Here is a 22129-nt window from a genome sequence, read left to right as displayed (position 1 = left end):
ACGGGCATTACCAGCGCGTGAGGGACTAGGATGCCCTCGAGGTTTGGAATTAGAAGGATGGAGAAATGAGGCCATGGTTGTACGTACGTCATGTATGATTGCTTAGGTGTGTATGTATGTGTATGTGCAAAGGTTGGCGTGCGTGTTTGGCGGGTGCAATTCATCCCTTCTTGATCTGTCTGGAACTGCATGGGGTTTCTAGGGATTCCGGAAGAGACAGAGGGCGGAAAGTTTGAGGTCTATTGGGGTGGTTGATTTACAACAAGCCGCTGGGGAAGAAGAGACGACGAAGACGACCACATACACCAGCGTAGACTTTAGGCGTTACGAACCCATCCTACAGGCGCATCTTTTCAGTATTGAGGCGTCTTGACTGATTCGCACCTAATTTACAAGATGATTGGACTGGCCTTCACGGCAGTCTTGAAGAAGCAACGAGTGCCCATGTCTATTGACTACGTACCTATGCGGATGCCAATGTGCAAATATTGGAAACTCTTTTTCCTCATGTATCTATCTGTGTGTATAAGTTCGTCTCACATCAACTAGACTCAGACTAGGTCGCCGGACAGCCAAGGGTCGGCCCATCGGGGTTCAACCCTCGAAGGCACCCCACCAATGACGTCGCAGCCAGAGCAGAAGTCACAAAGTTTCGGGGGCTCCCGTGAACAAATGCGCAAGGTTCTTTTCTTATCAGCAGGACATGTAGGTTCTGGGCCGGTCTCACACGATCACCCTTCCTACCTAGGCGCTTGCTTGACCAGGACCATGCCCTAGCCTCAGATGCGAAAACTAAAGTTGACGGATTTTCGACCTCGCTGGCCCAGAAGCCCTCTTTAAATATGGCCGACGACAGAGGGAGAGACGCGCCCGAGCGCGCAGAGAGCAGAGGCAACGGCAACGGTCATGATCCTGCCGACGGTCGCGGGAGCACACCACAGACGCCGAGGCTGTACAGGCTGAGCTCGAACCAGAGCTCTGTCAGCATTTTCGAGGACGTGGAGATGGCACACGACGAGGTGGGTGGTCCATACGGAGGGCGCACGCACGCCCGCACTACTGTGACTGAGACATGAAGCTGATACGACCTGCAGCTTTACTCCGGCCCAATGGCCGAATCCCTCCCAACCAGCGTGAACGCATTCGCGCACCGCCGGCGGAGCCGAGCCGACTCCACGACCAGCTTCGCATTCTATCCAGACTCCCCAGAGGACGAGACCCGTGAAGATATACTAGACGACATCCGGGTCGAGGACTTGGACGATGTCCCCTTCGCAGTGGACATAGGAGACGAGGATGAAGAAGAAGACGGGGAAGTGGATGGGGAAGATGGAGTACTCCTGCCCAACGGCGGCGAGTTTGAGAGCGATGGCACCCGAGAGGACGAAGAATCCTCGATGCTCCGCCGCTCTTCTACGCACTCTCGTCACTCGGTCCACTCCCGACTCCTGCGGCGCGACAGCAACATGACCGAGACGAGCGCATACGGCGGCGGGAGGTTCTCCCAAAAAGTGTATATGACGAACGAGGACCTGGTCGTCGTGCTCGCTGGATTCCGAACCAGCGTCGTGGGCCTGGCCGCGTACATCTTCATTTGCGTTGCGTCACTCGGGCTCGGCTGGCTGCTGTTCCGGTGGATGCCGCGGTGGCATGTCTGGTTGACTGGAAAGCAGGCTCCGCTGCGGGAAGCCTCGTGGCTGGTCGTCGAGAACCAGTGGAACGAGATGGCGATCCTGAACGTTGACGTAAAGCCATACGGCAGGGTCCTATCAACAGTCTTTGGGGCGCCGGCCAAGAAGAGCTCTACGACCTATATCTTCGAATTTGATGACGACCCGATCTTGCAGGAGCTGAGAGTGGTAAATTACCGTTACGTGCGCTTTTACTACCATCCACTGTGGGACAAGTTCAAGCTTGTCAGCGGGTGGAAGGATCCACTGTGGACGGATGTGAGGTCCGTGAGAGATGGGATTGACAGCGACGAGAAGAATCACCGTGAGTTAGTGTTTGGGTCGAACCTGATCGACATCGAGCAAAAGTCGGTGTTTCGGCTCTTGGTCGATGAGGTTTTCCATCCTTTCTACGTCTTCCAGATCGCGAGTCTGGTGCTATGGTCGATGGATCAATATTATTATTACGCGGTGGCTATTTTCGCCATGTCGGTGGTGAGCATCGCCACTACTCTATTCGAGACTATCTCAACGATGAAGCGACTACGCGAGATCTCGCGGTTTGAGTGCGAAGTCCGAGTCCTGAGAGATGGATTCTGGCAGCATATATCTTCGGGAGAGCTTGTGCCCGGCGATATATATGAGATTACGGACCCAAGCCTGTCTCAGTTTCCGAGTGACAGTCTCCTGCTTAGTGGAGACTGCATTGTCAACGAAAGCATGCTGACTGGAGAGTCGGTGCCCGTGTCAAAAGTCCCAGCCACGGACAACACCCTGTGGGAGATGGGGCTCAGCGCTTCCACGGTCACGCCCGACGTTGCAAAGCACTTTCTCTTCTGCGGCACCAAGATCATCCGCGCTCGGCGCCCTCAAGACGACCGGAATCAAGAGGCAGTCGGATTGGCCATGGTTGTCAGAACTGGCTTTGATACCACAAAGGGAGCCCTTGTGCGGTCCATGCTGTTCCCAAAGCCATCTGGGTTCAAGTTTTATCGCGACTCATTCCGATATATCTCCGTCATGGCTTGCGTAGCTCTTGTGGGCTTCGTTGCTACTTTCATCAACTTCATCCGCCTAGGAATAGCTTGGCATCTCATCATTGTCCGGGCACTGGACCTGATTACGATCGTTGTGCCCCCTGCTTTACCGGCTACACTGACTATCGGCATCAATTTTGCGATCAATCGGCTCAAGGGCAAACAAATCTTCTGTATCAGCCCCCAGAGGGTCAACGTGGGCGGAAAGATAGACCTTATGTGCTTTGACAAGACCGGTACGCTCACCGAGGACGGCCTGGATATTCTCGGTGTACGGATCGTCAACCAATCAGCACATAGATTTGGGGACCTTCTTACAGACCCGGTTGCGATAGCCAAGGAGCACAGCGCATCAGCCAACGACAGCCAGTCCTACGTCGCTAGCAAAGCTGCTCTGTTCACTATGGCAACCTGTCACTCCCTAAGGTCCATCGACGACGAGCTTGTGGGAGACCCGCTAGACGTCAAGATGTTTGAATTTACGAACTGGTCATATGAAGAAGGGCAGCAAGGCAGCGGAGGTGACGATGAGGAAGAGAACCGCGGGCTCTCGCCCTCAATCGCTCGGCCCCCGCCAGAGATAAGCCTTGATCTCCACAGTAACAACAGTGCTGGCCAGTCGGTGCCGTTTGAGCTGGGAGTGCTCAAGCTGTTCGAGTTCGTATCGCAACTTCGCAGGATGAGTGTCATCGTCCGCACATTCGGCCAGGCCAGTGGCGACATCTATGTCAAGGGCGCACCCGAGTGCATGAGGGAAATCTGCCGACCCGAGAGCTTCCCTACGGACTACGAGGAGCAACTCGCATACTATACTCACAAGGGCTACAGAGTTATCGCTTGTGCAACGAAGCACTTAAAGAAACTGAGCTGGGTCAAGGCCCAAAAGATGACGCGCGCGGATGTGGAGTCTGACCTAGACTTTGTCGGGTTCATCATCTTCGAGAACAAGCTGAAGCCCACCACCGCATCCGTTCTAGACGAGCTTCTGCAGTCCAACATTGGCTGTGTCATGTGCACGGGAGACAACATCTTGACCGCGATCAGCGTCGCAAGAGAATGCAACATGATCAACAGGACGGCACACTGTTTCGTGCCCCGATTCGTGGAGGGACATTCGAGAGATCCCGAGGCGAAGCTGCAGTGGGAAAGCATCGATAACAACCTCCTCACCTTGGACGAGAAGACACTGGTGCCGCTCCCTCCTCCAGCCGAAGTGGATGCGTCACTCCCTTACGACATCTCAGACCTCCGAAACTACTCTATCGCCGTCAGCGGCGACGTCTTCCGCTGGGTTGTCGATTTTGCGCCCACAGAGGTGCTGCATAGGATGCTTGTCACGGGGAAAATCTACGCACGCATGTCTCCAGACGAGAAGCACGAGCTTGTTGAAAAGCTCCAGAGCATCGATTACTGCGCCGGGTTCTGCGGTGACGGGGCTAACGACTGCGGTGCCCTGAAGGCCGCAGACGTTGGAATCTCGCTTTCTGAGGCAGAGGCCTCAGTGGCGGCACCGTTCACGAGCAGGGTCTTCGACATTGGCTGTGTGCCCGATGTCATCCGCGAGGGCAGAGCCGCGCTTGTCACAAGCTTCAGCTGCTTCAAGTACATGAGCCTGTACTCGGCGATCCAGTTCACTTCGGTGTCGTTCCTGTACGCATCCGCGGGGAACCTGGGCGACTTCCAGTTCTTGTTCATCGACCTGGCACTTATCCTACCCATCGCGGTGTTCATGTCGTGGGCTGGTCCATCTCCGGAGCTGTGCAGGAAGAGGCCGACGGCGGACTTGGTGTCACGCAAAGTTTTGACGCCGCTGCTGGGGCAAATCTGCGTGTGCATCCTCATCCAGGCCGTGACGTTTGTAACGGTCAGGAGGCAGCCGTGGTTCATCCCGCCGAAGGTGGACACGGAGAAGTCCAACATCAAGAATTCCGAGAACACGTCGCTCTTCCTGGTCAGCTGCTTCGAGTATATCCTCGCCGGGATAGTGCTGAATGCTGGCGCCCCGTTCAGGGTTGGCGTCCGGCAGAACTGGCCATTTGTCGCGACCATCGGCATCGCGCTGCTGGCTACGGTGTACATGGTGATGGGCCCGGCGCACTGGGTGAAGAAGGCAATGCAGCTCACCAAGATGAGCTGGGACTTCAAGCTGTTCCTGATCACGTTGGGACTGGTGTACCTGGGCTTGGCGTGGACAACCGAATACTACGTGTTCCAGAGGCTCGCCGCGGTGGTTGGGAAGGTAAAATCGGCGGTGACGGGCAGCAAGAAGAAGAGAAAGCAGTACAAGGTCATCCGAGAAGAGATGATGGAGTTGATGTGATTGATGCTAGATGGATGGGGAAAAGTTTAGAGGCGTGTCTGGATATAGTCTATACAGCAGCAGTTGATCAGTCGAACAAAAAGCAGTAAACATTTTATTATTCAGCATGGTGTTCTTGAATCCGGCAAGTGAGGTCGTCGTTGCTCCGAGCCTCTCACCTGATATTCCAACATGTCTCTGAAGCTTAGTTGGGTTACATTCCAGGGCTGGTTTGGTCCAAAGTTGCAACCCGCAGCAAGTGTTTCAAGGCCTGGCAGAGCCCGTGGCCGGCTCGTTCCTTCCCGTTGCTATGTATGACTATGACCGCATCACTTCAGCTTGGTGGGGAATTTGCAGTCCGACGGATCCATGCCTTGCACCGCAATATTTACCTTACCTGTCTTTCTTAGCTCGAACCATAGCTCTCGTGAAGCTGCCGAGGTGTTTTTGTAAGTTGTTGCTATCAGGCTCACTTACTCTGTCCGCCTTCGATTGCGCCCTGCACGCTCCCAATCCCAGCCTCTAATAATTGATTCCCTGTATTAGTGACAATTAAAGACAACGACTCAATAGTCTCTAGTCACAATGAACTACGGTAAATCCCACTGCACAACACTCGCTGCGTAGTTAGAAGCGAGGCTTTCACTGTCACCAAAGTATGCTGACCACAACCCACAGTTTCGGACCAGCTCCTGGACTCCGTCCTGGACAGCGGATACCTCCCGCACGCCGTCATCCGTGTCGGCATCCGGCGGCAGCTCCGCCAGCGACTCGATGAGATCCGCTCATCGTCGCTCACCGACGCGCAGGGCCGCAAGATGGAGTACATCGCCACGTCCCGCGCCCGGCCCATCGCCATTGAGACCGCCTCGGCCAACAAGCAGCACTACGAGGTCGGCACCGGCGTCTACCTGAACAGCCTGGGCCCGAGGATGAAGTACTCATCGTGCCTGTACCCCAAGGGCACCGAGACCCTGGGCGAGGCCGAGGTCGCGATGCTGAGAGCTTACGTCGAGAGGGCTGAGCTCAAGGACGGCATGCGGATCTTGGACCTAGGGTGCGTGTGATCTTCGTTACCTGGCTCCGGCCGGATGTGCCCCCTTGCTTGGCTTGGTAATTTGCCTGTAGCTGACGATTCATATCATCCAGCTGTGGTTGGGGATCTGGGGCGCTCTTCTTCGCTGAGATGCTGCCAAATGCTCAGGTGACCGCGTTTTCCAACTCCAAGACGCAAAAGCAGTACATCGACTCCAAAGCCGAGGAAAAAGGGCTCAAGAACTTGAAGGTGATCACGGGAAATGTGGTCGATTATGAGTTTGAGCCTGAGTCTTTCGACAGGGTTGTCTCCGTTGAGGTCAGTCTTGAGAGTGGAACCCTGGACCTTTCTCTCATCATCACTAACAGCTCGCCGCAGATGTTTGAACACATGAAGAACCATGAGAAGCTAATGGCAAAGGTCTCGAGGGCCCTCAAGCCAGGCGGGAAGTTCTTCTTGCACATCTTCTGCCACAAGGACACTCCCTACGATTATGAGGAAGGCTGGATGACCACACATTTCTTCACCGGGGGCACAATGATGTCCTTCGACCTGCTCCTGTACCACCAGCAGGATTTGAAGATTCAGAAGCAGTGGTGGGTGAACGGCAACCATTATTCCAAGACCTGCGAGGTAAGTTTGCCATTCAACACTCAGCACGCGCTTAATCGATGATTGACCAAAGACCAGGACTGGCTTACAACGATGATCAAAAATCGAGAGAAGCTCTGGCCTCATTTTGAGCAGACCTACGGCAAGGAGAACGCATACACGTGGTACAGCCGGTGGCAGATTTTCTACATGGCTTGCTCTGAGCTGTTTGCGTTCGACGGAGGCGACACTTGGGGAGTCGCGCATTATCTGTTCGAGAAGCCCCAGCAATAAATTTAGACTTAGAAGACCACTCTCGAGTAGATGCATAGTTGCCACCCTTCAAATTATTCATAATTGATGTTTATTGTGTTCTCGCCATTGGACCTCTCGGAAACGGTATCGGATGTGTCGTCTGCATGTCCTGTTTTCGTTGCCCAGACGGCGGAATGCTCGATTTCTAAGATTTTAAAACCCAATACTTGTTGCCAGATATCGTTCCGATCGTCTAATGGTCCCAGGGGTGCTTCCAGCCCATCAATACCGGACCTGTGCAGGTGTGTCAGTCATTCTGCGTCGGGTGAGGATCGAGGTGGGACTCTTAGGCCCAGGGTTGTTGCCATCACGAACCGTCTTTCTTTGCGCGGTACATCAGCTGAGACTGAGTATTAGCAGCTATTCGATGGTCAATTGGGTGGTAGCAAGTCGATCTTACAAAGAACCACATGCTGGCGCCCAAGCCTGTGGCGCAAAAGCGGTAGAATGGAGGCACATGCGGCCGAAAGTTGGCGGGAAAGCCCCTGGGAGGTTGAGGCGCCATGGTGAAGAATCAATCGGTGATTCAGTGGGTTGGCAACTCGCAGGGTAGAATTGGTGTCTTCTGCGAGTCTGAAGTCGCGGTCATCAAGATGTTCCTGCGAGGTCGTTCGTCTCCTAGCAAGTGATGTCGCAGTGCAAGGCGAGCCGGGCGTCCCCACGTATTCCATGGTGGCCCGTGCATCCCATTCCGGCTGGCTCGCGCCCAGTGCTGTGCAGCACTCTATTTACGAACGGAGTCCCAAGTTCAACAATAGCGCACCGGGCCATTATTCCTCGCCCTATTCATCCCTCAACCCCTCTTACTGTGCGCTTCACCCTCAACCAAAACGGCTTTTCCCAAGTGGGATTTCTGTAGGCATGTCTGCATGTCCTTTTCAGATGGCCTGTTTTCAATCGCTTCACAGATGAACTCTGTTCGACAGCGACAGCCGAACTGCCACTGATCGCAGCAACCTGGCCAACCTTCCTCTCCTCAGCCTCGCAAGTCGCAGCGAAACATCCCTCCAGTGAGCAGCTTCCTGCCCTTGAGGCACACGCTCCCAGTCGGTGTCGAGTCGCTATCGGCCGCACAACCTTTCCCCTCGACAAACAGATCACGACGACCTCACCATGAGCGCACCGACCGTTTCCGCTGGCGCGGCCAGCTCTCCTCGACACTTTGCCCTCGAGCATCTGCGCCCAAAGAGCAGCTTTGTTGGATGCTCTCGGATCGGTGATTTCGAGGTCTTGGGTAAGCTGGGAGAGGGCACGTTCGGCGAGGTCCATCGCGCCAGATCCAGGAAGACCGGCGCCCTTGTGGCTCTGAAAAAGATCATAATGCATAATGAGAAGGATGGAGTGAGTTGGCGCAGAGAGCGCCTTTCGACGAGCCTCGCCGGGGACGGTCGCTGACGGACATAATCCAGTTTCCCATCACCGCTCTGCGAGAGATCAAACTCCTCAAGCTTCTATCACACAAGAATGTTCTCAGGCTGGAAGACATGGCTGTTGAGCACCCAGCGAGGAGCAGTGGGTTTAGACTCTATCCCAGCCACAACAGTGGTTCACTGACACCCCATGTGTTAGCCGACAAGCGCAAGAAACCCGTCGTTTACATGGCCACTCCATACATGGACCACGATCTTTCGGGCCTGCTCGACAATCCCTCAATCACCTTCAGCGAGGCGCAGATCAAATGCTACCTAGTGCAGCTTCTCGAGGGTCTCAAGTACCTGCACGAAAACAAGATTCTACATCGAGACATGAAAGCAGCCAACCTCCTGATCAACAACAAGGGGATTTTACAGATCGCAGATTTTGGTCTCGCAAGGCTCTATGACGAGCCGCCCCCAGTGAAGGGTCGGGGTGGTGGTGAAGGCAAACGTGACTACACTAGCCTGGTGGTTACGCGCTGGTACCGGCCACCCGAGCTTCTGCTACACCTGAAGAAGTACACCACAGCCATTGATATATGGGGAGTTGGGTGAGTCCACCAAAGTCCGGACTGCGCGAGCGTCACGCTTATCCATTTCCAGTTGCGTATTTGGGGAAATGCTCTGGGGCAAGCCGATTCTGGCTGGTGAGAGCGATCACCACCAACTGGAAATCATATTTGACCTTTGTGGCACCCCCACCGACGACAACATGCCAGGCTTTAGACAACTTCCCGGAGCGGAAGGCATCAAATCACGACCGCGGCCTGGTGACCTCGGCAATCGCTTCTCCAAGTAAGTCAACCTGGCCCTATGTGCTACTTGTTTCCGATGGTGCGTCTGACGATGTGGTAGATACGGACAAGGTGCTGTCGCTCTCCTCAGAGAACTCTTACGACTGGACTGGAAGAGGCGCATCAATGCGATTGATGCACTTGAGCACCCATATCTGCATACCGCTCCGCTCCCGGCGCAGCCTGGCGAACTGCCCATTATGGAGGAGAGCCACGAGCTTGACAGAAGAAAGTTTCATGACCGCAAGGCTGCCCTACCTCCCGCACCAAAGGGTGGGACTGTCGGACGCGGGCCGCAGCCGCATGATGGAGCTGGAAATCCCAGTTTCAATAGCAACGATATTTACGGTGGGCGCAACGGCATGAATGGCGGTCGATATCCGCCTCCACCTCACCGAAATGGGCCCGGACCAGGTGAAAGAGTGCCAGCCTGGCAACGAGGCCCACACGCACTTCCTCCCCGACCGCCACCTCCCGTCGACAATTACGGCAATGGCGGACCAGACATGTACCTTGACGGACACCGGGATCGAGACCGCGACCGTGACCGCGACCGAGCACCTCCTCGAGCCAGACCCGCAGCTGGAAGAAGTGATATCGACACCTACATTCCAAGTTATCGTGAACGTGAAAGAGAACGCGAACGCGAACGCGAGAGGGACCGAGACCGGGATCGAGATCGACCACCGCGCGATCGCCGATATCGTAGTCGATCACCCGTAACTGCAAGGGTTCCTGACAGAGACTGGGACTACGCGAGAGACCGCAGATAGTATCGCGGCTTCAGCCAATATCGCAACCAGCAGGGCTGGGGGATGCAGTGATATCTTTAGGAATCGGCCCTGCTGCTGGCAAAAACTTGAAGTTGCTAGCTGTTAGCTAGGCCTGTGGTGCGAAATGTTCTAGTAGTGCACGCGAAGAGCACTGGTCGGGCACCACAAGAACCGTGCAGCAGAAGCTGCAGAGCAGACGGCATTTGTTCACGGCTCGAGAAAGGGGCGTAGAGAGGCGCCTGAAGGTATCACAGTGGATATTCACTCCGTGCACAGGTGGTGAAATAGTGGTTTACTCTAGCAGGCGTAGCTTGGCATTGATTAATCTTTGGAGTAGGACGGACCGAGGGACCACAGTTTTGATACCAAATACGCGCAAGTTTCTTATGAGTAGAGAAGTTTGCAGCGTTACGAATAATTATCGTCAAAATGAATCGTCATCTTCTTCCAAAATAGTCCCAATGCGTGACGCCGCGGCTGACCTCCTCTTCCTCTTGATGTTGGGGCCGTCCCGCCAGCCTTGCATGGCTAGGCTCCCAAGATCCGAGTCCGGAGAGCTGAGGTTCGACAGCAGGGCCTCCAGCTTCTCCTGGTCGCTACCGTCCAAGAGGGGTGTGCTGGGCCGTTGGCGCTGGAGCCTTGCCTCCTCCTCATCCTCGTCGACATACGGGGAGGCCGGAAGTTTATTGCGAGGCCTGCGTGAGGCCTTCTCATCACCGGGGCTGTCGTAGAGGCCGAGGATGGCGAACATGCTGCTGGACGTGAGCATGAGGATGAGGCCGAAGGTGACGCCCACGAAAGCGGCTGAGCCAAACTATATGAAGAGGCCGAGTTAGACCAGCAGGGATTTTTGCTTCACACAGTGTTGATACCACGATACCGAATCACAGAAGCAGGACAGAAATCTCCTTGAGAAGGGTGTGTGGCCGCCCACGAACGTACAAAGATATACAATGGCTGTAAAGCAAGTTAGAGATGGTATTTCAAATATTGGCTACATGGATGGGGGCGAATGATTTACCTCGAGCCTCGGGAAATTGTTGAGAATAAAGAAAAATGGAGAGAGGATGAACCTTAAAATGCTGTTAGTTCATTGTCTGTTCGACGGAGACTTTGCATCTCATGTTGTGATGCATGTGATGGTCTCCATGTGCCAATTAAGGGGTAAATGATTGTGCACCCACCGTATGGTGCATATAACCGGCGCAAACACGAAGAGCAGGGTATTATAAAAAGCTGATATCGGCCATGATGCAAGACGCAACAAATACAAGCCAAGGCGTGTGACTATGGTGAGTGATGCAGTGATTGCTGCGGCGATGGCGTGGAAAATGAGGAAGATGATGGAGAGGGCTGATATGGCGGCGTCTTGCCAGGCCATCATCCGAGGCCGTTGGGATGAACTGGGTGAAGCGGCCCACGGGCAAAGATGCAGTCGATCAAGGGACTACGAACTCATCGTTCCATCCCAAGGCTTTCTCGATGATCAGACAAGATCTATTGCTGTCGGGGGCAGGACAAGGTTGTTCAGGATGCCTCCTGGTCAGGTAGGGGTCGCTCAAGGTTCCCAGCATTCCAGCATTCCAGCCGCCATCCCCAGCGTTCCCGGACGGAGCGTTGATGGGACGTTGGCAGGAGCTCCACTGTCGCTACCGTTTACTGTACCCGCCTACATACAGTGCTGACCGTGCAGTTAACCTTGTCCGGGTGAAGGGTGAGTGGGCTGTGGGGAAGTCTGGATCCTCTCCGTCTCTATCGATAAGGCAGCCCAGCAATCCAGCAATCAGAGAGGCCGCTGTAGAGGGAGCTTGGACAATTTCTGGGCGGGGAGGTCCCATCATGACCACACAGCAGCAGGTACATACCCAAGGCATCCTCGGAAGCAAGTCAATTCTGAGCTTGAGCTTGAGCCGACCTCGCGGCGAAGAAATCAACCCTTTGGACCGAATCGAGCCGTCAGACTCGAGAAAGGCCTCTTGTGTCTTGGTCTCCCACTGCAGCTTCCGTCTGCTTCAGTTACCTACGTCAGCAGCTTGTGCAAGAGCCAGTCCCACTGCGACTTGCCCACACAGGCGCCACAGTAGTGTCCTGTCCTGTCCTGTCTTGCAAGTCGCTAGCTTGTTACGGGGGGCCATCCATCCCATCCCATCCTGTCCCATCCTGTCCCATCTCATCTGGGTCCTATCTATCGAAATCCCACCAGCCTCGGCCACCCATCTTTGCACCACTTTCCCTCATCACCGTTATCATCACTCGTTGAGTTAAGCATCGTCCTCAACCCTCTCAACTGCCCTGCCCTGGACGATTCCTCCAGCCACCCAGCCTGCCTGCGCCGCCCCTGACTCGACAGCCCGGACGATATCCAGCTCAGCTGACCAGTCGGCATATGGACTAAATACCATCATCTGATCGAGGTCTGATCCAAGAGTGGCCCGCCCTTCCTGGCCTGTCCTATCCTACCCCCCGTCTTTCCTTTTTCCCAGTCTGCCCTGCCGCGTCCCACGCCCACGACGATCTCTTCTCACCCACCATGGGGAACAACCCCTCCACATCCAAGCAGGGGACCCCCACTCCGTCTGCGTCTGGCCACAGCCAAGGTCACGATTCCCCCAGGCGGCACCAACAGTCGCAGTCGCAGTCCTCGCAGTCCTCCAGAAACCGAGACCATCACCAAAAGGGTACCAGCGCGGCAAGGCCACCCATCTCCGTCAACAACCACCGCGCTGCCGTGCCCGCACAAGCCTCGCTCGCCCAAGCCCATGGCTCTACCGACATCAAAAACTCGCAAGCCCTTCCCATCACCTCCCTAGCAGCATCGCCAGCCGGCTCAACCAAGTCCGCTACCACCGCTGGCGCGGCTTCTTCGGCGAAGCCCCTCGAATCCAAGCCAGTCCCCGTCCCAGCCGCGAAGGACAAGCCCATCCCCGACGCGGAACCGACCAAACCCGTCGACGTGCCCGCCAGGGACACCGCGGCCGCGACAGCTCAGCTAGAGCCAACGTCACCCGTCTCTCCATTTGACGCAAGCGAGGGCATTCACACCCAGGGCAGCATTTCCGACATGTCTTTCATCGCGAGGCCGCCGCGCATGCCACTCCCCATTGAGGAGGAGGTGCACACTCCTGGCTCGCCCATCACCGCCCCAGCAGATGTCGGGGATTCCCTCGGGGAGCCCGTCGAAGCGCTCAATCTGTCCGAAGGAGACGGTGACATAGTCAGGAAGTCCTCCAACTTGAGCACCACGACCGTAGACGAGGACGATGCCGAGGAGCTGCGGGTGGACAAGACGAGGCCGACTGTGCCCACTCGGCTAGAATGGCTTCGAGGAGGTGAAAGAGTCTACGTGACCGGTACCATTTTTCAATGGAACCGCAAGCAAAGGCTCCATCCTGTGTAAGTTCTCTCCATTTTGGTGGGGCCATGTCGTGCGGGTTCCAGAATCGACTGCCGTCACTAGAACCCTCGGGCATGCATGCATCGTATCACATCACAATTTTTCGAGACAGTCAGGCTGACAGGTTTTGTATAGCGAGGGCTGCCCGGGTGTCTTTTCCACCACGATCAACATTCTACCCGGCACGCATCATATCCGCTTTTTGGTGGACAATAATATGCAAACATCCCCAGACCTGCCCACCACGGTCGATTTTGGCAACAACCTGGTGAACTACATTGAGGTCAGCCCCGATGACGTGCCCGCGACTCCACAGGATGCGGCGCGCACGCCGCAAGAGAGGGAAGACAAACAGCTCGCCGAGTCTGAAGAGGAGAAGATCCGGCAGCGAAAGGACAAGCAAGTGCTCCCCGTCGAGGCTTTCTCGCGGGTATATCCACAATACCTGCTGGACTATGATAATGAGCCCGAGGACTCGCCCATCTCTCAAGCCGCGGCCGCGGCCATCGAAAAGCTCCCCACACCACCGAGCCTGCCTGGATTCCTCTCGAAACCAATCTTGAACGCTGCTACCCTGCTGAAGGATGACAACAGCGTCCTCAATATGCCGAACCACACCACCTTGAACCACCTGGCCACTAGCAGCATCAAGAATGGCACCTTGGCGGTATCAGCGACCACAAGATACAGAGACAAAGTGAGTCGACTACACTGTTGCAATCCGTATAGGGCCAAAGTTGCTGACACCCAAGTAGTATGTAACCACCATCATGTACAAACCGGTTCCCGGGCATGAGTAGACCCGCCTCTTGCGTTGAATTTATTAGCCATCTGCCTTTTGGTCGGAGTTGGGGGAATGGCAGGCTAAGGGTTGATATCCTCCAGTGGGTGTCCGGAATGGCATTTTCAAGGCGGCTTTGAATATGGGATAGTAAAAGTCGTTGGTATCGTTGGTAGGATGTATCATCACCACCACCCTAGGGGTCGAAACGTAGCGCAGGCATACCAGCCAAAAGCCGTAAATGGATTTCGATCTAGGGACCGCAAGAGCGCATCAGAGCATAGGCGTCCAAAATCCATTGTATCAGACCCTCCACTTGACGTGGACTTCGTCGGTCCGAAACCGTTGCGTGACCGTCGTGTCCTTCAAAGGCGTCCGGAAGCCGGTCTCGTACGCCAGTAGTCCAGCGTGCGCGATCATGATGCCGTTGTCGATACAGAACCTCTCGTCTGTCGCATATACACTGCCTCCCCTGTCCCTTGCCATGGCACCCATCATCTCCTGCAACCTGATATTCGAGCCCACGCCGCCCACGATCAAGACCTGCTGGCTTCCAACGTGGGCCATGGCGCGTTCTGTGATCTCCACCAGCATGGCGAACACGGTCTCTTGCAGACTGAAGCACAGGTCCTCCTTGGTGATCTCGACGGCCTTGCCCTCCGCCGTGGTGACCTTCTTCCCTGCCAGCATCTGCGCGGCAAGGTCATCCACCTTGGCCAGGATGCCGCTGAAGGAGCAATCCATGCCCTTGACGGCGTAGGGCAGGTCGTGCAGGATCTCACCTTTGCTCTTCCTGGCCAGCATCTCGATGTTGTAGCCGGGGGCCGGGTCGTTGGGGATCATGATGGTGCGGGCGAAGCGGTCGAGGCAGTTGCCGACGGCGATGTCGAGGGCCTCGCCGAAGATGCGGTAGCGCTGCTCCGCGTAGGCGATGACCTGCGTGTTGCCGCCCGACACGTACAGCACCACGGGGTTGTCGGCGCCCGTGATGGACCGCCCCATCTCGATGTGGCCCACGCAGTGGTTCACGCCCACCATGCTGTCGTCCTTGCCCCACAGCAGCGCCAGCGTGCGCGCCGCGACCGCCACGCTCGTCAGCGGCGCCCCCATCCCCGGCCCGCCCGTGAAGCTGACGCAGTCGATCTGCTCCCGCGGGTTGGTCACCTTGGCGGCGCGCAGGGCCTCGAGGGTCACGTTGCAGAACTGCGACCGGTGGTGCTGCGCCGTGTCCTTGGGCAGGAAGCCCGCGCCCGGGGGCGCGTTGTAGGTGTGGCGGATGTTGGACAGGACCTCGGCCTCGGGCTGCGTGTTGCTGGGGATGGGCGGCAGCGGCAGCGAGTGCGAGATGACCCCGACGCCGAGCTTGTTTGCGCTGCCTTCGCAGCCCAGGGCCAGGAGGCGACCCTTCTGAGCTGTTGGGGGTTCTACTGAGGGCGACATGGTGATGTGTGTTTGGAGGTTACGGAGGAGGAACGAGTCGGAGAGGGGCAAGGGGACCGTTTTTCTTCTCTCCCTTTTTTCCCGCTGCGAGCCTTTCAGTCCCGATTAAATTTTTAGCAGCGGTCTGACACCTAGCTGAAGGGCTGCGACAGCTCAGGAAGCACTTTATTGTCAATATCTGAAGGAGACTATGCAAGTTGTGTCGTCGACGTGCTGAAAAGTGGGCGCGGGGTCAAGATCATAGATCGGCGGCGCGGATTGTACATGTACAGTTAGGTCCGTACCGTATCGAAAATCCAGGGTCCAGCTTCCACGGCATTGCTCTGTGGCGTCTTCCTCAAAATTGCTGGAGTAGCATTCCTGAGCTACCGAGCTAAATGCTACGCTGTGGCTGTCACAACTGTATTAAGCTTTCGAATGATCGGCTTCCTGTAGCTGGGAGCAGCATCCTATGGGGGGGGGGATACCTAGGAATATACGGAGCAAGTCGTCCAGTTGATGGAGAAAAAACGGTCAAGTACAAGATACTTGGGTACCTGCGATACGTAGTCCACTTACCTTAGGCAAGCACTTGACAGGCCGAGCCCGTGCACTGGCTGACCACTCTGTGGAAGCTTGCCCGCCTGCACCTGCAAGCCCCCGGCCTGCCTTGTGCTGCCGGGCCATCCCAGCCCACACACCGTCCGTCATTCATGGATCCTCTCGCTTATAATTACATCCTGTCTCCATCCCCCTTCCACCGCAGTCCTTTCAAGACCCCGTACCCACGACACCCACAGCAAAATGCCGACGGTGCTTCTCCTTACCGCTGGCAAGGCCTCCATGATCGACTTTCTCAAATCTAGTCCTTGAATTTTCTCACAGAATGCCTGAAGCTAGAATCTCCACCCAGATCGGCCTCGCCTCGCACAGGCTGCGGAGCTCGCTTCGAGGCTTCGGTGTCCGGTGACGACCCTTCGCACGCGTGCGCGTACAGCCTGACCAGTTCTGGCTCGTTCACGAATGCAAATTTCTTCTTACAATTTGCTTTTCGTCCTGTACGCAAATCCCACGGGCGTTAGCAACAAGAGCTTGCGCTGCCCAAGGCCGTCAGGTAATGCACACGGCGGGCATGACCTCACGGGTAAGCTCACTTCTACCCCGTACGAGGACCAGAGTCTGACAGCTCCAGCGTTACAGAGTGTCCGACCAACGACAAGTCACAGGCGAATGCTTCTCCGGAAGTAGATCTTGACATGGGCTGGTGGGCATTACTGGATGCCACTTTACTTTGTCATTGGTTTAATAATCTGGAATCCCACCTGGAACGGCGAGCTTCGCTCCGGGCTGCCATCCCGCCTCCCTCGTCGACCTCTGATCTACCCCAATCATTCAAATCTATGCTACAAGTGTATACAATGGGCCATCGCCAGCCTCACACCGAAAATCAACCTCCATGCCAACGCCAATGCTCTTCCGGCCAAAAAGACAGGGGGGTATACAATGCCAAGGATAACAGCCACAGGGGTTGGAGATGAGAAAAATAAGAGCAGCGACAACACTGCTCAGCTGTCCTGTTTTGGGGCAGTAGGAAGCTGCTTGGGAGCACCCTGCTGTTGTGGCTGTCCATTTGAGGCAGCTTGCATGGCAGCAGCTTGGGCTTGGGCGGCAGCCTCAAGTTGCCGTTGATGACGCCGCGGGTCTTGGAAAGACAACGGGATTGTTGCTCTAAATCTGATGCAAGTCGTGTCGTATGGGTCGACTTCATACATGGGTTGCTCATCGTCGCTATCATCTTGATCGTACTTCCACCGATCTGAATCTGGGCTGGCTCGAGGCGATTGGGCGGATTTTTGTGGCCGTCGGTCAATCCACAACCTGTTCAACCGACCGACGCGCCGACGATACGCCACCGTCTGCGGCGGACTGTTCTCGTCCACAGGGGCGCCCTTGAATTGGAAGACCGCTGAAGGAATGTCGTCGTCAAGATCCATCGGAGTCGGCTCCCCGGCTGATTCCCCTGACGCGCTACTGGCAGGAGGTGTCAAGAGATACTGAGCCTGGGCCGCTCTGAAACTCGGCTGGCGAGACGGGCTTTGCACTGGCGGTAGAGGGCTTTTTGTGAGGTCCACATGGTTTCTATTCCAGTTCTGATGGTTCTGGATCTTGGTCATAATGTCACTGCGAAGCTCCTCATTCTGTCTGGCAAGCTTGGCTTCCAGAAGAGGCAGCTCCACTTCGACTGGGCCAAGGGGCCGCGGTTGTTGCAGGCGGATGGGCCCAGAGCCGGCTGCCTTTTGGGCGGCTGGTACGTCTGCATGCTTCTTCTTGGGCGGTGCCTGGATGGAATTAGCAGGTAAAGCCAAAGCGCGTCTGGGACTCAAGCTAACCTTCTGGTTTATGAGGTCTTCGTCGTCGCCCTTGATGCCTAACCGGACTTTCATTTCCTTAACCTGGGCTCTCTTCTCGAATATCATCCTATCCGCGCGGAGCAAGTCTCCCTTTAGAACCTCGCGTTCCCTGGACATCACGATGAGCTGGCGGCCCTCCTCCAGCTCCTTGCGAAGCCGTTTGAGCTTGTCGGCGCTCTGGACGTCTCTCGCCCTCGTCTTGCGGGTTTGTCGAACTTCTCTCCGCCTGAAGCATATATATGGGTCCAGGTCGTCACTCTCCTGATGTGTCTCGAACTTAAGGCTTGGCTGCAGCATGCCATTACCCATGGCTTCTCTGCTCGACTTCCAATGCTCATATATGGCCTTAGAATGCGCCATGACTTTTGGTTGAAGCAGCACATTGAGCTCAGGGACCATGGCATCGTAGGCCAAAATCGTCTTGTCAACGGCTGCGAAGGGAGTCTGATGAGAGGCATTTTCCTCAAATGCCTCCATGATCCTTTCGAAATCATCCTCGGACAGACGCTGGCCAGCGGGCCGTTTCGCATTGTACTCTTTGAGGAAGGCATCATCTTCCTCGGTCATGTCATACATGCACCCGATGCATTCCTCGACAGTCTGACTGAACCGGACATAGGATGCGGGCTCTGAGTATGGCCGGCTATAGAGCTCCTCGTACGAGGTTGAACTCTCCTGGGGAGGCGGCACGGGGATCTCATTGTCGACTTTTTGACCTGCTGTCTTCAGCAGGACTTGAAGATGGTATTCCTGTCAAAGGTAGGTTAGGTAAGCAGCTCTCACAAACACCAGGCCTGCAAGGGGACGGGGGAGGGGGGGTGAGAAGAAGGGAGGTAGTCGTCAGGGGTGTCACGTGATACAAGGTGGTGTGACGTCACGTGATACATACGTTTTCCTCGCCGGCCTCGACTCCAGTGGCAACTTGAAGCTCTTGCGTCAGGGACTCATATTCGGTTGCATCAATCTCATCTTCTTTGAGGATGGAAAGTGGCTGTTTGACGTTGAGTTTCTTGATTCTGATCTTGCGGGAGTTCATCGCTAAAGAGTGGGGTGGAGGCGGAACGTTGGGAGGGACAAGACGGGGGTCGGATCGCTCAAAAAGCCATCAACCATGGGGGAAATGCGGCCCAAAAAATCGACCATGCGATAGTCTGAATCATGCGAAAACGGCCAGTCGATTTTTTTCGATGAAAAACCGCGGTCGTGGGGCTGCTTTGATGGTGGGAAACTCGAGCTGTTGCTGCGCTTTGCTGACGCTTTACCGGTGGTGAAAACTTTGCCTGTTGTTGGTGCTTGTCTAGGCCGCGCCAGGGAAAAATCGGGGTAAGGGCCGTTGGCTTGGAACCCTTGCGCCGTTTCTTGGGCGCTGGAGATTGATGTTTTGGAGCAGGACGGTCCCCCACGTAAGCACCACCAGCACTGCCTACCTTGCCTCCCTTAGCCGTCGGGGGTTTCGTTAGGTACCCGTCCACTGAAGGGAGGGGGCAATTTCATCCACAAAGGGCCCTAGCAAGTTCACCCATTCGGCCATGTTGTGCTTAGAGCCAGACGGATTCGTCCTTTGCTTCAATTTCCGCGTCGCGTCACCAAATCCGTCCATTCACACAAGCAATGTTGAGGCGTAGTCATACACTTTAGATCTTCCCTAAGGAATACTCTTCTCTTTCAGCACCATCCAGTCCGTGCATTCTAGCCTAATGCCTAGGCGTGGAACGATGGAATCCTCAATGTTGTTCTAGGTTACCTGAATATGTCTATAGTTCCCTCGCGGTGATGTTAGTTATGTCCCAGAGAGCTGAGCAGCCTGCCGCTTCAGCGCATAGCGTGCCTTTGAACGCTGCAGCCTTGACTACTGGACCCCAAATTCCTGCAACCTTCCGATATAGCCTCCTTGTTTATAATATCATGAGCAAGGCTAATGAAATGAATTGCAATACGGTCAGTGTAGTGAAGTGAGTGCAGTGTGCAGTGTGCAGTGTGCAGTGTGCAGTGTGCAGCAACTCATCAGGATTTCCCAAGGCGTAGTTTATACACATGCTCTTTAGTGCTGCTGAATAGTGTAAACGGTGTCAATGCCGAACGCGCCTGGTGGCCTGGTCTGAGAGCCTCAGCTAGCTGTCACGCTAACGTGAATCGGTGAAGTGACAGCGATAAGATAAGGCAGACATAGGGACACCCCCACAGGAGGCATGTCTCCTTACCTATGCCGGGCTGAACTACCCTCTGCTTATTGAAACTGCATTTCCGCTCCCTCTCCCCTTCCTCTCGAACAAGCCGCTCTAACCTTGCGAATTGACGAGTGGCACGACCAGACCTCGGACTCGACCAGTACCAGTGCGAGAGCGTGTGCGAGTGCAAACCGCCTCGAGACACGAAGCACCAACCGAACCGACAGCTTCGGCGACGATACCCCTGATCCCCTCGTCACTGCGCTGCTCGAGTCCGACAAGATGGGCAACACTCCCAGCTCCGTCTTGGACAACATTGCCCAGGGCACCAACTGTGCGTGCGATTATTAAAGCCTCTGGCACGCCCTCATGGGCTCGCCTACACATGGACGGCGTCATCTTGGAACTACTGCTGACCGAAGTCGTGTCCAGTTGATCGTGAGGAGGTCGACCGCCTTAGGAAGCGGTTTATGAAGCTCGACAAGGTCTGTTTCCAGGAGCGCTGCGTGCGAACATGCCGTTCAAGAAGCTAGTTGCTGACGATTGTGCAATCATTCCAGGATAACTCTGGCACCATCGAGCGCGAGGAGTTCCTCAGCCTTCCTCAGATCAACTCCAACCCTCTTGCGACTCGGTACGTGTCGACTTGCCCACCCCCACAACATTGTCTATACTGCCCTTGATCTCTCACACGCAACACAACCGCTGACCACCTATCTCGTCCAGCATGATCGCCATCTTTGACGAGGATGGTGGCGGCAACGTCGACTTTCAGGAATTCGTATCAGGGCTGTCCGCCTTTAGCTCCAAGGGCAACAAGGAGCAGAAACTCCGCTTCGCCTTCAAAGTCTACGACATCGACCGCGATGGCTACATCAGCAACGGCGAGCTGTTCATTGTGCTCAAGATGATGGTCGGCTCCAACCTGAAGGACCAGCAGCTACAGCAGATTGTCGATAAGACCATCATGGAGGCGGACTTGGACAAAGATGGCAAGATATCATTTGAAGAATTCTCAAAGATGGTAGAAAATACGGACGTCAGCATGAGCATGACCCTGGGTGAGTACTACTATTCCCGACCGTCTAAATGGGACGTACGGCTGATTATTCGGGACATGCAGACCAGTTCTAAGCGACATGGGATGCGACGGGTGAATAATTGTACGGATAGGAATAGCGATTTGAAACCACGGGTTTTACTTGTGCTCGCCCACCTTGCGGGCTCCTCCCTCGGGCAAATCCTCCCGGGGGCAAGGGTGTCGAGTTGCGACTGGGAGGCATTACGCCTGAGCATCATCGAGATACGGTTGGCAGCGGAGCCACCGGATGGTTGCCTAGCTCTGGTTGGAGGACTGGTCACATTTGAGGTTGCACACATGCGACTGAGAGTTTATCTCGGCGTCTTCAGTATTCCGAAGACCTAACGGCCTTCCCAATAACAACGGTTGGGCCAAGCAGCGCACACAGCCCCGTCTTACACTTGTAGATGGTCTCACGCGATTTGCAGCACTTTCCTCGCGGGTTTCCCCAACTTATGAGGAGGTGATGTTGAAAATTCCATCTAGGCCGCACTCAGTATTATGCCGATCTCCCGCGAGCAAAGCGGAGAGAGCGTCGAGATCTTGTCGCGTCACTTGGCAAGCGGCTCAACTGCCGCTCATTGTGCGGTACACAATTACGCATCTCTGCTGTATTTGGTCGGTTGAATGGCTCACAATCTGTCGCTTGCTGCTAGATGCGGGTCCCCGGAGCTGTGCCGTCAATTCCTCCACAATAATAGCTGATCCTCTCCTCCAAGCGACGTTAGCTGCATCCTTGTTGCGACCATACGTCTCCTCTTGCGGAAATCCCTGTTGCAGGACGTTGGCCTTGTTTCGTCACGCTACAATAAGACCAATACGGATTCCGGGTCGAATGATAACCATGAAACCCGATCGATACATCACCATTAAGTTGAAAAAGGAGAGCATCCATTTTCATGCGGGGAAGTCGTGCCTTGTATAAACCTACGTTCTCTTCTAGTT

The 22129-nt window shown here is 55.4% G+C and overlaps 7 protein-coding genes across 7 annotated transcripts; 5 read left to right on the top strand and 2 right to left on the bottom strand.

Moving 5' to 3' along the window:
• Positions 1-842: 842 nt before the first annotated feature.
• Positions 843-5027, top strand: J7T55_001841 (uncharacterized protein; the record flags this gene model as incomplete). The annotated part of the gene is made up of 2 exons (XM_053142745.1): positions 843-1019; positions 1095-5027. 2 exons carry the CDS (start codon positions 843-845, stop codon positions 5025-5027), a joined length of 4110 nt encoding a protein of 1369 aa, XP_052994294.1.
• A 564-nt stretch (positions 5028-5591) lies between these two features.
• Positions 5592-6927, top strand: J7T55_001840 (cyclopropane-fatty-acyl-phospholipid synthase; the record flags this gene model as incomplete). The annotated part of the gene is made up of 5 exons (XM_053142744.1): positions 5592-5601; positions 5685-6063; positions 6156-6360; positions 6421-6675; positions 6733-6927. 5 exons carry the CDS (start codon positions 5592-5594, stop codon positions 6925-6927), a joined length of 1044 nt encoding a protein of 347 aa, XP_052994293.1.
• A 1134-nt stretch (positions 6928-8061) lies between these two features.
• J7T55_001839 (uncharacterized protein) lies at positions 8062-9880 on the top strand (the record flags this gene model as incomplete). Its single annotated transcript, XM_053142743.1, has 6 exons — positions 8062-8289; positions 8358-8460; positions 8518-8914; positions 8967-9158; positions 9219-9505; positions 9579-9880. 6 exons carry the CDS (start codon positions 8062-8064, stop codon positions 9878-9880), a joined length of 1509 nt encoding a protein of 502 aa, XP_052994292.1.
• A 474-nt stretch (positions 9881-10354) lies between these two features.
• Positions 10355-11126, bottom strand: J7T55_001838 (uncharacterized protein; the record flags this gene model as incomplete). Its single annotated transcript, XM_053142742.1, has 3 exons — positions 10355-10744; positions 10873-10887; positions 11115-11126. The coding sequence occupies 3 exons, from the start codon at positions 11124-11126 to the stop codon at positions 10355-10357; spliced, it is 417 nt and encodes a 138-aa protein (XP_052994291.1).
• A 1334-nt stretch (positions 11127-12460) lies between these two features.
• On the top strand, positions 12461-14124 carry J7T55_001837 (snf1 kinase complex beta-subunit; the record flags this gene model as incomplete). The annotated part of the gene is made up of 3 exons (XM_053142741.1): positions 12461-13323; positions 13460-14021; positions 14080-14124. The coding sequence occupies 3 exons, from the start codon at positions 12461-12463 to the stop codon at positions 14122-14124; spliced, it is 1470 nt and encodes a 489-aa protein (XP_052994290.1).
• A 284-nt stretch (positions 14125-14408) lies between these two features.
• J7T55_001836 (glycoprotein endopeptidase kae-1) lies at positions 14409-15545 on the bottom strand (the record flags this gene model as incomplete). The annotated part of the gene is made up of 1 exon (XM_053142740.1): positions 14409-15545. One exon carries the CDS (start codon positions 15543-15545, stop codon positions 14409-14411), a length of 1137 nt encoding a protein of 378 aa, XP_052994289.1.
• Positions 15546-20220: 4675 nt separating this feature from the next.
• Positions 20221-21237, top strand: J7T55_001834 (calcineurin B-1; the record flags this gene model as incomplete). The annotated part of the gene is made up of 5 exons (XM_053142739.1): positions 20221-20437; positions 20536-20609; positions 20664-20737; positions 20830-21164; positions 21227-21237. The coding sequence occupies 5 exons, from the start codon at positions 20221-20223 to the stop codon at positions 21235-21237; spliced, it is 711 nt and encodes a 236-aa protein (XP_052994288.1).
• Between the last annotated feature and the right edge of the window lie 892 nt (positions 21238-22129).

Source organism: Diaporthe amygdali (genome assembly GCF_026229845.1).
Source record: "Diaporthe amygdali strain CAA958 chromosome Unknown NODE_12_length_1037015_cov_66_201586, whole genome shotgun sequence".
In the NCBI taxonomy this organism is placed as follows: Eukaryota; Fungi; Ascomycota; class Sordariomycetes; order Diaporthales; family Diaporthaceae; genus Diaporthe; species Diaporthe amygdali.
Note: the sequence above shows the minus strand (reverse complement) of the source record. Positions and strands in the feature narration are given on the sequence as shown.